Here is an 18,054-nt window from a genome sequence, read left to right on the forward strand (position 1 = left end):
GCCTTTCTCTTTTCCTCCAATCCATCCATCCATCCATCCATCCATCCATCCATCCATCCATCCATCCATCTACTCATGCATCCATCTATCCATTTATCTATCAATAAATTAATTCATTTATCTGTCCATCCATCCATCCATCCATCCATCCATCCATCCATCCATTCATCCATCCATCCATCCATCCATCATCCATCCATCCATCCACCCACCCACACATTTATCTCTTCATTTGTCTATCCATTCATCCACCCATCTATCCACCCGTTCATTCATCCACCCATCTATTCATCCATCCATCTAGCCATCTATCCATCCATCTATCCATCTGTCCATGCATTCATCTATCCAGCCATCCATTTTTCTATTCATCTGTTGATCATTTATCCATCCATCCATCCATCCATCCATCCATCCATCCATCCATTCATCTATCCATCTATCCATCCATCCATCCATCCATCCATTAATCTATCTGTCCATCCATCCATCCATCCATCCATCCATCCATCCATCCATCCATCCATTTCGTCATCCGTCCGTTCATCCATCCGTTTGTCTGTCCGTCCCGTCCATCCATCCATTCGTCTGTTTGATATATTCGTCCGTCAAATCGTTGATCTGTCAGTCCGTTCAAATCCGTTTGTCTATTCATCCATCCATTCATCCATGTATTCATTCATTCATTCATTCATCCATCCACACATCTATCTGTCCATTCATCTGTCTATTCATCCATCCTTCTATCTACCCATACTCCCATTCATTCATCACACATCCATCCATCCATCCATCCATCCATCCATCCATCCATCCATCCATCCATCTATTCATTTATCTATTCAACCATCCACACACCCATCTGTTCATCTATTCATTCATCTGTTTGTCCATCCATCACATACATACATCCATATATCCATCTATCAATTTATCCATTTATCTATCCATCCACACATCCATCCATCCATCCATCCATCCATCCATCCATCCATCACCCATCCACCCATCCATTCATCTATCTGTCCATCCATCCATCTATAAATTCATCCATTTATTCATCTATCCTCCCAACCATTCATTCATCCATTTATCTGAGATGGGAAGGAAGCAGGCTCTTGTTAGTATGAAGTGCATTGAGGGGAAGTGTGGGATGCTCTATCACTGGGTTTTTCCCTGCCTGATTTTGGCCAAATGAAAAAGAAATATTTTTCTTTTATCTACTCTGAATATATCTACTTGTTTCCTTTTCAAATCTTCAAATTCCTCTACCACATTCCCCTTCGATGCAATAAGAAAAAGGTCTGAATAAGGAGGGAAGAGGGTGATATAACTAAGAAAATAATTGATACAACAAAAAATAATGAATACAACAGAACAAATAAACCCAGAGCTAATATCTTGTGCTATGACCTAGTCACATTTTGATATTTTTCCTCTATTTTAAAAGAAAGAATAACTGCAAGAGAGGAATAAATCATTTTCTACAATTAAAAGTTAGTAGGTGGTGTATAAATGAAACGAAAGCCCAAGACATTTTTCCTAATTAAATAAAATGGAAATAAGACTTTAATCACAGGATATCTGAGAATCCTGACACACTTTTAGTTGGGATTATGAGCTCTGAGCCTCATTAGTTTTCTGTAATCTTCTGAAGGTGATTAATTAAACAATATGATTGTGAATTCATAGATTTAAACATGGTAAATGTATTTCAGTCCATTGCAGTCTTTATTTATTTGTTTATTTTTTTTTTGATACTCAAATGATCCCATCTGTGATCAGTGGGCACTTATTCATTTAGAATTCCATATTCTTTTAAAAATTAACTTTTTAATTTTGAGGCAGTTGTAGATTTACATGCATTTGTAAGAAACAACAAGGAAAGATCGGTGTACCCTTCACTGGGTTTCCTAATGGTAACATCTCATGAAACTACCTATAATGCAGTATCACAAAGAGGATTCTGCCATTGATACAGTTCACTTGTCTTCTGATTTCCCCAGTTTTACTGTGTGTGCATGTGTGTATTCAGATTTATGCAGCCTTAGCACCTGTGTAAGTTTGTGTATTCATCACCAGCACTGAAGCAGAACAGTCACATCACAGCAGAGTCTCTTGCTTTACCTTTCATAACCACAGCCATTAATTCCTACACCACTCCCCACCAAGTCCCGATCCCTGCCAGCCACCAATCAGTTCTTCATTTCTATAATTTTGTCATTTCTAGATTGTTGTATACATGGAATTATACAGCATGTATAATTTGGGATTGACTTTTTAAACTTAGCATAATTCCCTAGAATAGTATCCATATTGTGCAGATATCAGGAGTTCATTCATTTTTATTGCTGAATAACATTACCTGGTATGCATGGTCCACAGTTTCTTCAGCCATTTACACACTGTGGTACATCTGGATTGTTCCCAGCTTTTGGTTATCGTGTCTTCTGTTTCTCTTTTCTTGCCTTCCTGTGGATTACTTAAACATTTTTGAGCATCCTCACCCTAAGACATGATTTTAGGATACTCATCCTAAAAAATGATTTATTGATACTGTCTTTGAGTATCTTTTTGTATGATGTTCTTACAAAGAACATCTGGCTCTAGATATTACAATACAGACATACATACATGGCTTATCACAGTTAATTGGCATTGAGATTTTACCACTTCAAGCCAGGTGTGGAAATCCACTTCGACTTAGGTCCCTTTACCTTTTCTGCTTTTAAATATCATCATCTTGACTACCAGATGGTGTTATGATTTATGTTTTAATCATCAAATACATTTCATAAAACTCATGGAAAACAGTATAGTCTGTTGCATTCACCCACATTTCTGCTCTTTCTGTTGTTTTTTTCTTCCTTCTCAATTCTCCAAGATTCTTTTTCATATTTTCATTTTTTTAAAGTTTTTCTTCATCTGAGAATGTCTTTATTTTATCTTCATTCCTAAAACATATTTACATTAGATTCAGAATTCACAATGACGATTCTTTTCTTACATCATGATAAATGTTAGGCTACTTTCTTCTGGCTCCCAGGGTTTCAGATGAGAGATTTACTAACCTTTGAGTGGGTGTTCCCTCGAGGTAACATGTCATGGTTCTCTGGCTGCTTTAAAGCTTTTATTGTGTTCAGATTTTAGAAGTTTAATTATGGTGTGGTTTAATGTAGATTTCTCTCAGTTTATCATATTTAGTGTTTGCTTAGCTTTCTGAGTCTGTAGGTTTTTGTATGTCTACAGTTTTAGGAAGTTTTTCAGCCATTATTTCCTCTCGTACTCTTTCAGTTCCACTCAGTTTCTCTTCTCTTTCAGAGAGTCCAGTGACACCAATATCAAAATTTTTATTATTGTCCTACGGGTACTTGAGGCTCTGTTCACTTGCCTATCAATCTCCTTTCTCCCTGTTGCACAGATTGGGTGCCACACACTGATCAGCTCTCAGGTTCAGTGGTTCTCACCTCTGCCATCTCTATTCTTCTACTGAGACCATCTAGCGAGCTCTTGTATTTGCGTTATTGCATTGTCCATGTGGTATCCATGTGGTTCTTTTTTATAACTTCTTTTTCTTCATTGAGATTTTCTGCTATTTTGTTTGCTTCAAGACAATTTACAATTGCTTGTTGAAGCATTATTTTATTCATGATGGGTGCTTTAAAATACTAGCTAGGTCACTCCAATATCTGATTTGTCTCAATATTGGCATCGATTGTTTTTCTTAACTCAAGTTGTCTTTTCTTTCGTTATTTTTATAATGGTGTTTTTCAGGTGTCTCATGGGTATTTTGAGCAATATAATAGGAGACTTTGAGCCCTATGTAAAAATCTTTTATTTTTGTGGGTAGTTGTTGTACTTAGGCTTAACGCACAAATCTTGGCCCACTTTGTGTGCTGTGGTTCCAATAAGAGTTTAATTTTGGTTTATCTGATGCATCAGGGACTCCCTGATGCTGCTGAAAGGACAGATGAGATTTCTCCAGTCCAACTGCCTCCATGTTGGGGAGATGAGCCTCCAGCAGTTGGAGAAGAAGGGGACTTCTTAGGATCCAAGGTCTTTGTTGCTTCAGGAGCCATCCTGCTGTGGGGCAGCCAGTGTTTTCAGGCCAGGTCACTTGTCATTGTGGAATACTCCTTGCCCTGTCTCCTGGGTGTTTGTTGTGGTTCCTTTACCCTCAGGGGAAGAACAACCATTTCCCTGGCTGTTCATTATCAGTGTCATCCCAGCTGATCCCCCCTTTGGTGTGGCAGAGCCAGCTTGGTTTGTTGAAAGGACTCCTGGTCCTTCCAGAGAGGCAGCCCAGTTAGGCTACCTTCTGTTACTAGAATGTTAGAAATGTGAGGTCTTCTGGGTGGGGAATTTAATATGTGTGTGTGTGTGTGTGTGTGTGTGTGTGTGTGTATGTGTGTGTATTCTTTATCTGTAGTTTTAAAATATTTTACAGATCTTCTAAATTTGTTGCATTAATAATGTTATTCAACCTTTTTAACTGGTATAGCTGGTGTTCACTGAGTATTTACTATGTACCAGGCCTGGTGCCAAGGTATTGGAATACTAATTTGTCTTAATACTTACAAGAATCTTTATCCCTGTTTTTATTGAAGGCTGAAGCTGAGACTTCAAGGTTTTTCTCTGTTTGCTGTACTGGCTGCTTTTCAGCTCCTGTGCCGCTGTGAGGGTCTCCTAGTGACCCTAGGGAGATGTGGTTAGACTCTGAAACCCTCCTTAAACATTGTCCCTTTGGCATTTAGACTGCTTTCAGTATTAAATGTAATAATATTGCAATAGACATCTTCATGGAAATAGCTTTATATTTTATTTAAACTATTTCCTTAGGATAGAGTCCTTTTATCTTGAGAGAGTAAAGCATGTGCATTTTTTATGGATCAGTGACTGTATTTTTCTGATACCAAATTACTTTATAAAAGTCTTATGCCAGTGTACTCTGCCAGCAGCAATAAATGAAAAAATATACCAATTTTATTCTATCCTCAATAGTGTTGGGTACCATAAAACAAGTAAGTATTAGTTGAGAATGTATTTTTGAGGAAGAAATGTGGGCAAGCATTGATTAATTAGGTCAACATATATTGGGGACATAGGCTCTACCCAGCAGTGACTCTAACACTGGCGAGACAGGGTGAACAGGCAAGTAGTCCCTGGATGGACAGAGTCAAGGAGAGAGGTCTCAGAGAACTCACCTGTGATATGAGGGCATTGGAACTTTTCATGTTATTGAGGAAGGTATCAGCTGGCCCACAGGCAGATCTTTGCTCTGGTGGCCATGTCACATACCGTCCTTGTTGGAATATTTACCTTAATATAACAGCTGAATAAGAGACATATCCAAATATGCTTGATGTTGCAGGCTAATTCCACCTTTTATATTGTGGACAAGCTAAAAGCTTTATCAGAAACACTGCTGGAAATGTCCAGCCTTTTCCAGAGAAGTGGAAGTGGCCAGATGTTCAACCAGCTGCAGGTGAGTGGTTGGTCTCTGTCACCAAGGGATAGGGAGCTACTGCTAGGGCATGTCCGAGACATCAGGGCTGCCCTGTAGAGGATTCTACAGAGTCACATCAGGCATGGTGGTTCTAGTTGACTCATATAATTGACGTAAAATTAGAGATGTGTGAAAACATTTTGTGAATTTTCAGTATTTTACCCATGCAAGATGGTATCATCGTGAGAATGATTAATAATTTGTTAATAGTAACCTGTTCTTTAAATTCTGTATTAAGCTTAATGCTTTTTAGATTGTTTGCATACTTTTGAATTGTAGGTCTATTCAACAATCAATGATAATTTCCTCATATTCTGTATTGACAACTTAATATTTTAAAAAGGAACAATTTACAGTTTAGAATGGCCTAACTCCATTAGACCCTGACAATCATTAATGTAAAACTTTAATTCAGGTAGATCACCTAATAATTTTTTGGGCATTTGTGTAACTTCAACTTACCTTAACTCTGATAGGATGAGAAAATATGCCTGCATTTTAATTCATGTTTAATTTTTCATTAACCACCAGGTAAGTAGTTCAGAGTACGGACTCAGGAGCTAGAATCATTTGAATTTGATTCCCAGTTCAACCCCTGCCACCAGTTGTGTGATCTTGGACTAGTCACTGAAATTCTCTGTGCCTTAGGTTTCTTCCCTGAGAAATGAGGAAGTGATAGTAGTTATGAGGTATAAATGGGCTAGGATACATAGAGCCTTTGGAATAGGTTTTGACACAGAGAAAATGCTACTGGGTGAGTCTGAGTTTTCCAAGAAACAGATGCCAAGACAGGATTACATGTGCAATAATTTTATTTTGGGAAATGGCTGCTGAGCAAAGGAAGAGGAAGCTAGACAGGCTGGAAGCAAGGTTGTCAATGGTGATGCAAGTCTGACCCTGAGGAAAGCAGAGAGGGAGAGGGTCGGGTGGAAGCATCCTGGTGGACCCTGCAATTTAATGGACATCAGATAAGGCTGAGAGGGAGTCACAGAGCTAAAGTCCGTTATCAAGGTAGGGGTCCCATGTCAGTGGAGTTCTGTGGCTTCTGGGAGTGGGCCTGATGTGGTGGTAATTGGTGAGGGACAGCCCGTGGGAGACATGGCCTCAGGGCAAAGTGCCATGGATTCAGAGTGCAGCAGTGGGACCTGCCATTTCCGTTTCCTGCAGTTGGAGGTCTGCGATGTTCATTCTCACAGCGACCATGGCCATATGTATTAGCTAGTATTGTAATCTTCTTTAATTTGCTTGTGCATGGATTAATCTGTTAATACAGACATCAGTGAACCTTTGCAGTTAATGGGACAGACAGTATTTTAGACTGGATAAGGTCTCTGCTGCAACTATATATATTGTGTGCAATAACATATCACACAATATCATAAGCGCCAAGTCGAGAGTATACAAAGATCTAGGAGAACATAAAGCAGTGCCTAACTCAGCCTCAAAAATTGGGCAGCTCCTTGTGAAGTCTATGGTGTACCTGAGTACTAAGTGGCCATGTCAGAAATCAAAGTCACATGTCCAACCAATTGAAGAACTTATCTTCCATAGGATAAGACGGTGTAAATTGTTCCTCTATTTCTTAGCTTTGGGATCATGCTCAAGGGAACTTGCAGTGCCTTGGGTTTGTAGTAGTCGATGTCTATGTTCCAGGCCTGGTTCCGCCACTAGATGGAGTGGTTAGAGCCTCTGGGTAAAGCCCTAACTTTGCTCTGCTTCCCTGCTCCATCAGTAAAAGACAACAGTAACCTCACGGGGATGTTGTTGAGATTAAAAGACATGATGCATAATAACTGCCCTGCACATTGACTGGCAAATAGCAAATGCCCAGTGAAGGAAGATAAATAAGATTCCAAAAAAGAAAAGCAAACACCAAACTTTCATAATAAAGTCTTGTCATCCTTAGACAAGATTAGTTAAAACCATCACATGTAGGCCGGGCGCGGTGGCTCAAGCCTGTAATCCCAGCACTTTGGGAGGCCGAGACAGGTGGATCACGAGGTCAGGAGATCGAGACCATCCTGGCTAACACGGTGAAACCCCGTCTCTACTAAAAAATACAAAAAACTAGCTGGGCGAGGTGGCGGGCGCCTGTAGTCCCAGCTACACGGGAGGCTGAGGCAGGAGAATGGCATGAACCTGGGAGGCGGAGCTTGCAGTGAGCTGAGATCCGGCCACTGCACTCCAGCCTGGGCGACAGAGTGAGACTCCGTCTCAAAAAAAAAAAACAACAACAAAAAAACAAAAAAACATCACATGTAATAAGGTGAATGTGAGAAATAAAAGAGCTAATTACAAAGGGTACATATTATTTGAGAATTCTTATCTGGAGCTCCCGTGTTATCAGGTTATGTGCTGGACCAAAATCTGGATAGCATACAAATATTCTCTAAGAAATTGGCAAATTCCAAAATTAATTCCCAGTCATTGATCCTGAGGCAGAGCCTGGATACATCAGCATCTTTCCCTCTCAGCTTCTTGCTGGTTTTTGTATGTCGTAAGTGTGGGGCAGTGCAATGCAAGTACATGGATATCATTGGCAAAATAAAGGGGCAAGATGTCATTAAGTTGATGAAAAAATCTTGGAGAACTCTCCACAGTAAACGATTTGTCTCCAATCATTGACAAATGAGGCAAAGTCACAACCATCAATAGTAATGAAAGAATAATGGTACAGATGAAGCAATGAAAGATGTTTCTGAAGATGAGTAGCAAAGCATTGAGAGAGGGTTTGGGAAATTCTGAAATCCTTCCTCAGAGTTTTTATAATGATGACCCTCTCTTTATAACTGGCCTCTGAGGAAGGCCATGCAAAGGAAAGGAAAGAATCTTATAGAAAGTAAAAGATCACTATATAGGTTCGTTAGAAAATTTTGCCAAAAACAAACCACTTCATTCATTCTTTGTTTTTAGTATTAATACATAATTACAACTACAACATAAATTTTTGTAATTGTTGATTTTGTTTTTCAAGGTAAAGTCCTAATAAGATGTTATCCCGTTATTTATTGTGGTGTTTTAAAACTTCTTTTAAGTGGATTCAGTTTATATGCTTTGTTCCTTTGTAATGAAACTTTGAATAAGTCTAATAGGTATTATTCAATAATATGAAATAATGCAATTATTTTTGTTAAGCTATGTTATTTTTCTTTAGGAGGCCCTGAGAAACAAATTTGTAAGAAACTTTGTAGAAACGCAGTTGCACATTGATGTAGACAAACTTACTGAAAAACTCCAGACATACGGTAAGTGTGCTGATGGATGTGGTAGTGTTCTTCTGCCTAAATGGCTCTGCCACTTAGGTGGGTCCTCCCCCTTGGGCCATGATGTTGCTAAGTGACTTCCAGCAGGTCGCTTTTCCTCTCTCAGTTTCTATTTTCTTATCTGGATCCTGAAGGGCTTGAACTAAATACACCCCAAAGTTTGTTCATGCCTGAAGTTTTTTTGATTCACTGATTCAGGACTTAACTACTAAAAAACCTAGTTAAAAAGGAAGTTGCCTGATTCAAACACAAGAATTGTGAATTACAAAATAAGTTTATAAAAGAAATGATTATTATTGAGTTAAAAGTAACTTGAAACCCATTGATAGATTTGAAAATGAGAAGCTCAGATAAAAACATTACATATCAGTAAACATTTATTGTACCTCTGCAATTGATGAATCTGTGAATTCATTTAGGCGTTTTAACAAACATTTGCTGGACACACAAGGAAAGCCAGTTCCATGAAATAATCCAGAAGGGCATAAACTATTCCTGTTCCACCATGCAGTGCAGAGAAGAAGATGACTGTGCTTAGAAACTGCAACACTGTGGCAAAATCAGCAATCAGGGCCCTGCCAGAGAAACTCTCAGCAGCCTAACCCAGTTGGCAGGGACCTGGAGTCAGAGGAAGGATGGGTGTCAGGCTGTTCCAGGTCCCTGACTCTGTCACACTCTGCTTGTGCATGGGAAAGGGTTTCGGATCTGCCTTACGTATGAAAGTCAGAAGAAGGCAAGACAGTTTATGAGACATAATATAGTACTTCCCTTTAAAACAATTTCTGGTGAATGTAATACTTAATACTACTTCAGAAAGGTTAATCATATTTTAAAATGTTTTGTATTTTAAATGCATTACATATTTTTTTTCAATTAATTAAAACACCTTTTAAAAAAGAAGTAGCACTGGAAAGCTTATAACAGCGTCCCCATCTTCTGTTGCTGGAATCAAGGACTTACATGGGTCCGAGAGATCCTGTGTGGAACACAGATGTCTCCTGAGTTTGCATCTACCGTGGTGCTAGTGTTAATGCAGATGTCTTAGAGTGTGAATTGTACCTGAGCCACGTTTGTTCAACACGTTGCTGCTTAGCCGACACTACTTTTGAATAGGTTTTCCCACATGTAAGCTTCCATTGTAAAATTAAGAGAAAGTTCCCTAGAAATTTAGAACTTTTCCTACGAGTGTGTTGGGACACAGAATATGAGATTCACATGGAATTTTGAGATCCATGAAGTGTGATCCTCTCTTCTTTCTCCTCCTGCCTGATGCTGGAGGTTGAAGACCATCTCATCCAGGTGAATGTTGGTTGTTTTCTCCCACCTGTACAGCCCTCCAGGAGCAGGCACAAAGTGGGGTCAGGCGTTCACGGGTGGGGTGGTGGTGAGGAATTGATCACTGACTGGATGCAAATCTCCTTTTGTAACTTAGCTAACAAATGAACTCACCTTACTGCATGCACCCTTTTAAAATTTATTCCTAGGTCATACTCACTTTTCTTCATCCTATAATCAGTATCTGGAAACTGAGGTGACTATTTGGAGATATATTGATGCAACTTCTGGGAATATTTGCCTAATCATGCTGTCATTTTTATTCATTATCTAACTTTTATTTTATTTTTATTTTTTTGAGACAGAGTTTTGCTCTTGTCGCCCAGGTGGTAGTGCAATGGCGCAATCTCGGCTCACTGCAACCTGCGACTTCCGGGTTCAAGCACGTCTCCTGCCCCACCCTCGCCAGTAGCTGGAACTACCGGCACGCACCACCATGTCCGGCTGATTTTTGTATTTTTAGTAGAGATGGGATTTCACCAAGTTGGCCAGGCTGGCTCAAACTCCTGACCTTAGGTGATCCTCCCGCCTTGGCCTCCCAAAGTGCTGGGATTACAGGCGTGAGCCTCTGAGCCTGGTCTCATTATATAACTTCAAAAAATAACTTTTTGCTTTATTACAAAAAGTATATATGTCCGTTGTAGAAACATTAGAAAATACAAATAAGCCAGAAAACAAATCCACCTATAATCTTATCACCACAGATAGCTATTTTAAAAGCCTCAGAGTTCTTTTTTAGATGAATTTATATGTACTCATATGAAGATAAGTATATGTATTTTCACAAAAATGATTAAACTGTTCATATAATTTTGTTACCTGATTGCAAAAAATTAGGATTATTATAAAAGTTTTTTGTATCCATAAATATTGACTGTTACTAAGAAAAAGTCCCTTCATCTAGCTTTGCCTTCCATTTCACTCCATAGTATGAATTTAAACTTAGGAATTTCTTTAGGATTAGTCGTTACATATCTAACTGATATACCTGTGGTAGTATTTCTTGATTTATTTGTTACAGGAATTATCAATTGATTTCCTGTTCTGAAAGATGCAGATTTAGTTTTGTACTACATCATTTCCCTGATCAGTTGCTCCCACTATGCTAATATGACCATTTTAGTTGTCATAGAACAGTATGAGGAGATAAATGTTGTTCAGTGCAGAGCCAGGCTATGCATTATAATGACATTCCCGTATTTACCATGTCTCCCTTTTCCTAGAGTTTTATGCTCTCTTGCTATTACATGAAACACTTGTTCTCCATTACTCCCACCTCCTGTGTGCCAACACATCATCTTTATGTTGAGTCCTTTTGTCTGTGCAAACGCCACCCAGACCCCCTACCACGCTCCACCTGGGCAGGCTGCCCGCTACTGCCAGCACCCGGCTGCTTTCCTAGGAATTCTCTGCTCTGCTGTCCTGGGGTGGATACCATGATTCCTGGGCTCTATGTCCTCCTTTTTGTTTTGTTGTCATGTTTTGTGGGTTCATATTAATCAGTGTCGTCCTGAAAAAGAGAATGAGAGAAAAAATTCCTGAGTGATTTTACTCAGTAAAGTAAAATTACATCTGAATGATATGTGGAAATATCCCCTATTTCATTACCAATAATTTTGTATCTCTTCTTTCTCTCTCCTTTTTGCTTTTCATCAGTCTTGTCAGTCTTTTAATCAGTCTTTTATTTTATTTTTTTATTATACTTTAAGTTCTAGGGTACATGTGCACAACATGCAGGTTTGTTACATATGTATACTTGTGCCATGTTGGTGTGCTGCACCCATCAACTCGTCAGCACCCATCAACTAATCATTTACATCAGGTATAACTCCCAATGCCATTTCTCCCCCCTCCCCCCTCCCCATAATAGGCCCCGGTGTGTGATGTTCCCCTTCCCTAGTCCAAGTGATCTCATTGTTCAACTCCCACATATGAGTGAGAACATGCAGTGTTTGGTTTTCTGTTCTTGTGATAGTTTGCTGAGAATGATAGTTTCCAGCTGCATCCATGTCCCTACAAAGGACACAGACTCATCCTTTTTTATGGCTGCATAGTATTCCATAGTGTATATGTGCCACATTTTCTTAATCCAGTCTGTCACTGATGGACATTTGGGTTGATTCCAAGTCTTTGCTATTGTGAATAGTGTGGCAATAAACATATGTGTGTATGTGTCTTTATAGCAGTATAGATTTATAATCCTTTGGGTATATACCCAGTAATGGGATGGCTGGGTCATATGGTATTTCTAGTTCTAGATCCTTGAGGAATCACCATACTGTTTTCCATAATGGTTGAACCAGTTTACAATCCCACCAACAATGTAAAAGTGTTCTTCTTTCTCCACATCCTCTCCAGCACCTGTTGTTTCCTGACTTTTTAATGATTGCCATTCTAACTGGTGTGAGATGGTATCTCATTGTGGTTTAATTTGCATTTCTCTGATGGCCAGTGATGACGAGCATTTTTTCATGTGTCTGTTGGCTGTATACATGTCTTCTTTTGAGAACTGTCTGTTCATATCCTTTGCCCACTTTTTGATGGGGTTGTTTGTTTTTTTCTCGTAAATTTATCTGAGTTCTTTGTAGGTTCTGGATATTAGCCCTTTGTCAGATGAGTAGATTGCAAAAATTTTCTCGCATTCTGTAGGTTGCCTGTTCACTCTGATGGTAGTTTCTTTTGCTGTGCAGAAGCTCTTTAGTTTGATTAGATCCCATTTGTCAATTTTGGCTTTTGTTGCCATTGCTTTTGGTGTTTTAGACATGAAGTCCTTGCCCATGCCTATGTCCTGAATGGTATTACCTAGGTTTTCTTCTATGGTTTTTATGGTTTTAGGTCTAACATTTAAGTCTCTAATCCATCTTGAATTAATTTTCGTATAAGAAGTAAGGAAAGGATCCAGTTTCAGCTTTCTACTCATGGCTAGCCAATTTTCCCAGCACCATTTATTAAACAGGGAATCCTTTCCCCATTTCGTGTTTTTCTCAGGTTTGTCAAAGATCAGATGGCTGTAGATGTGTGGTATTATTTCTGAGGGCTCTGTTCTGTTCCATTGGTCTATATCTCTGTTTTGGTACCAGTACCATGCTGTTTTGGTTACTGTAGCCTTGTAGTATAGTTTGAAGTCAGGTAGCGTGATGCCTCTAGCTTTGTTCTTTTGACTTAGGATTGTCTTGGCAATGCGGGCTCTTTTGTGGTTCCATATGAACTTTAAAGCAGTTTTTCCCAATTCTGTGAAGAAAGTCATTGGTAGCTTGATGGGAATGGCACTGAATCTATAAATTACCTTGGGCTGTATGGCCATTTCCTATCCATGAGCATGGTATGTTCTTCCATTTGTTTGTATCCTCTTTTATTTCACTGAGCAATGGTTTGTAGTTCTCCTTGAAGAGGTCCTTTATATCCCTTGTAAGTTGGATTCCTAGGTATTTTATTCTCTTTGAAGCTATTGTGAATAGGAGTTCATTCATGATTTGGCTCTCTGTTTGTCTGTTACTGGTGTATAAGAATGCTTGTGATTTTTGCACGTTGATTTTGTATCCTGAGACTTTGCTGAAGTTGCTTATCAGCTTAAGGAGATTTTGGGCTGAGATGATGGGGTTTTCTAAATATATAATCATGTCATCTGCAAACAGGGACAATTTGACTTCTTCTTTTCCTAACTCAATACCCTTTATTTCTTTCTCTTGCCTCACTGCCCTGGCCAGAACTTCTAATCAGTCTTTTAAACATGATTAAAACTTTTCACAGTGTTCAATACTTCTTATATCCTTTTCTGTATATTCCAACCTTATTTTACTTTATGCTTTAGTATGTGATTTTTTTTCTTACTAGTTTTTTAATTAACAAATTCTCTCTTCAGCTGAGTCGAATCTGCTATTAAACATATCAATGAAGTTCTTCATTTCAGTTGTTGCATTTTCCACTTAAAATTTAAATTTCATTATTTTAAAATAGTTTTTAGCTCCCTGGTGAAAGTCTATTTTCATGTAATTTTGGACACAATATTCACATTTTGGAAGTGTATGTTGTGAGCTTTAATACTTGTCTGTTGTGGGTATTTTTTAAGTCTATTTTTCTCTTGTTTTTTGGTTATTTTTCTTGCCTTGTCTCCAGGAATATTAAAGATTAAGAAAATCGAAACCAGATATTATAAATGGAAAATTGTGGAAATAAATTTGAGTCTCCTGATAGTGCTATCTTCCTCTAGATAATGTTATTTTCTGGCTTCTGGCAGAGAGCTAGGGCAGGGCCATGTTCTCCTAATCCAGTTGGGGATGGAGTGGATTGATGGAGGTAGACTTCAACCTTAGTAGGGAAATTTCTAGTTTCTTGTATTCCTAGATAGATGCCCTATTTGGGTGGGGTGGGGGGTCTCAACTATAAAGCTGATATCAATTAGGGACCATGTAGATCCTGAGTTCAAAGTCCCATGGACCACTGGAGACTCAGCCTCTCAGTTTTTGGCAGGACCAAATACCAGGCTTCCCAAGGTTCCCTTTTCTCTTGCATCTCTGACCTTTGAGCTTTTGCTGCCTTGGTATCTCTTTAAAGTCTTTATATAGATTTTCTTTTTCTTTTTTAATTTCAATAGGGTTTTGGGGAACAGGTGGTGGTTGGTTACATGGATAAGTTCTTTAGTGGTGCTTTCTGAGATTTTAGTGCAGCCATCACCTGAGCAGTGTACACTGTACCCAATGTGTAGACTTTTTTAAACTTTTAAACTAAAGTCTTTATATAGATTTTTTAAAGGTCATTCATATTTTCTGATTGTTCTTGGCAGGAAACTTCATCTGCCCCACGTTGTCTTCCATTACTCTAAGTGGGGGTTTCCTCACTTTGGCCTTTCAATCTGAAGACGATGGCTCTTCAATTAAGGGGAGTTTTCTTGTCATTGTTTCTTTGATATTTTTACCTCTCTATAAAAATAATGCTATTTTAACTTTAGTTTATTTTAAAATTACTATTACTGTTTTCTATTTGTTTATTTTGAATTCTCTCTTTAATGTTGGAGGGTTTGCTTTAAAATTTGGTGACATTATGAGTGAGGCATAAAAGTGTTTTGGTGAGTAGAAGTGTTTTGGTGAGTAGAAGTTATTGTGACTCAGTTCACATTAGTAGTTCCCAACTGAGGATGATTGTGTCCTCCAAGGGGTGTTTGGTTATGTCTGGAGATATTTTTGGTTGTCACAGCTGGTCACAGCTACTGCCACCTAACAGGTAGAGGCTAGGGGTATTGCTAAACATCCTACACTGCATAGAGCAGCCCTCCACAACAAGGAATTATGGGCCCAAAGTGTCTGTAGGGCCTAGCTTGATAAACTCTCATTTAGAGAAATAGGATGGAGTCACCTCTTGAAAACAAATGTCAGGAGGAGACACACTGGAATGTTAAATCCTCTGGTCTATTTCGGCTGATGCCTGCCATGTCTAGGACGCACCCGATGAATCCTCAGGTGTATACACTGAATCAGGAACAATCATCAACTTGTATTACTATCTTGAGCTTGGCCTCACATTACTGTAGAATTTTATACTATGTTGTTTTATGTCAACCTATATGTGAACCCCAGTATTGTTTTGGCCCTTTCAGACTTAAAGTAACCTGTGTTTCTTTGCCACGCCTCTTGTTCCATGGGCCCTGTGTGTTTTTCTTGGCCCAGTTTTACTGTATACTGTGAGACGAAGCGACCCAATAAGAGCCGTGACTGTAGGACTCTCGCCAGGGATTTTGCCCATTTGTTTCCTGTCCTCTGTAGTCCATCTTCCTCACATAGCAGTGCCCTCATCATTTAGGTTGGGGAGTGTAGTCGAGGTCTCCAAAGTGATGGAACATGCAGTCAATACTAGACCACATTTTATTTTTATTATATCTAGTCCATTGTGCAGGAGCTGTTACCCAACAAGGATATTGCTTCTTTCCTCCCAGAGGAGGGAGATCTGCCTAGTGTCCTAAGACCTAAGAGTTTTTGTGTGGAGCTGCTTTTCTAATTTGTAATTAATGCCACATAATGATGTTTTAGTCAACATTGATCTGCATACATGATGATGTTCCTATAAGGTCATAATGAGCTGAAAATTCCTACTGCCTAGTGACTTTGTAGCCGCCATCACATTGTAGAACAACACGTTACTCACTTGTTTGTGGGGATGCTGGTGGAAACAAACCTACTGCACTGCCAGTCATATAAAAGTCTAGCACACACAATTACGTACAGCACGTAATACTTGATCATCATAATATAACTACTATGTTATTGGCATATGTATTTAATTCAATTTGGAGTGTATTTCATATATATATGTGTATATATGTATATATATGTGTGTGTGTGTATATATGTGTGTATATATATGTGAGTTAAGTGTAAAGCAGCCTCAAGTAGGTCCCTCAGGATGTATCCAGAAAAATCCATTGCTAGCGTAGGACATGACAGCTCTATGTGTGTTAGTGCCCTGAAGACCTCCTTCCAGTGGGACAAGAGGTAGAGGTGGAAGAAAGTGATATTAATAATAATGACCCTGTGTAGGCCTAGGCTAATGTGCGGTTTTGTGTGTTAGTTTTTAACAAAAAAACTAAAAAATAAAAAAAATACCTGAAAAGTAAAACAAGCTAGCTCAAAGAATAAGGATATAAGGAAAATATTTTTGTACAGCTATATGATGTGTTTTGTATTTTAAGCTAAGTATGATTACAAAAGGGTCAAAAAGTTAAAAAATTAAAAAGTTTATAAAGCATAAAGTTACAGTAATCTAAGGTTAATTTATTTTTGAAGAAAAATTTAAAGAATAAATTTAGTGTAGCTTAAATATACAGTGTTTATAAAGTGTAGAGTGGTGTATGGTAATGTCCTAGGCCTTCACATTCACTCACCACTCACTGCTTCATCAGAGCAACTTCCAGCCTGCAGACTTTATTGGTGAGTACTCTATACAAGTGTATCATTTAATACCATATAAAATCTTTCACATCATATTTTTATTATACCTTTTCTATGTTTAGAGATTTTAGATAAACAAATACTTAACATCGTGTTACAATTGCCTACAGTATTCAGTACAATAACATTCTATGCAGGTTTGTAGGAGCAATGGGCTATGCTATACAGCTAGGTGTGCAGTAGGCTGTAACATCTAGGATTGTGTAAGTCCACTCTGTGATGTTCACACACAATGAAATTGCCTAATGCTGCCTTTTTATGCTGCATTTCTCAGAATGCATCCTCATGTTTAAGTGATGCATGGCTGTAAGAGGTACCTATGTCTCCCAATTATATGCATGATAAGAAAGCTTAAAGACTTCTCCAAAGCAGTTTCGATTCTGCTACTGGAAGATAATGAAAGTCACACTATCATGAGACCAAGTCACTCTTCACTGTGTTTAACACCTGCCATTTTATGCAGTTAAATTGTCTAACCACGCTTACTAGGCAAGCTTATAGTGCAGCCTATTCCAAATAACAAATGGTCAGCAACATACAGATGCAGTAGAAAAATGTCTCCAGTTTGCTCTACACTGCAAAATTTAACAATCTCCACTTCTCCATTAAAATAAAGCCCCCCGCAATGCACAATATACTTTTTGGTTTTCTATTTTCTAGTTGTTCTGCTTACTTTCATGCAGAAAAATTAATTAAAGATACTTAGTTGGAGCCTCGCTCTCTCCTTATAGCTGTTACATGATAATAGCACTTACTGTAAATCAGGTTATAGTGTATATATAAACTTCAACTACATTTACTTTTCACAAAAATTTCATGGGTAATTTTCCTTTTCTTATGCTACAGATGAAGAAAGTGAAACTTTTACAGATTAAATAACTATCTAATGCGAAACAAGATAAATAGTGCAATTGCCATGGGAGCAAAGCCATGTCTTGTCAGCTTTGCAACAATAGTGACCTGCACTCCTGGAGCAGTGACAGCAGGGGTCAATGCCACTTCTATGTTC

At 38.5% G+C, this 18,054-nt stretch overlaps 1 protein-coding gene across 2 annotated transcripts in view; it reads left to right on the top strand.

Annotated features, from left to right (window-relative positions):
* Window positions 1-18,054, top strand: part of ABCA13 (ATP binding cassette subfamily A member 13) — a 492,370-nt gene that overhangs the window by 156,072 nt on the left and 318,244 nt on the right. For both annotated transcript variants that reach the window (XM_017956721.3, XM_031665413.1), the window contains 2 exons: window positions 5,372-5,485; window positions 8,661-8,751. In XM_017956721.3, coding sequence (XP_017812210.3) covers window positions 5,372-5,485; window positions 8,661-8,751 — 205 coding nt within the window. The remainder of the gene's footprint in view (window positions 1-5,371; window positions 5,486-8,660; window positions 8,752-18,054) is intronic.

Source organism: Papio anubis, chromosome 4, assembly GCF_008728515.1.
Source record: "Papio anubis isolate 15944 chromosome 4, Panubis1.0, whole genome shotgun sequence".
NCBI classification, from domain to species: Eukaryota; Metazoa; Chordata; class Mammalia; order Primates; family Cercopithecidae; genus Papio; species Papio anubis.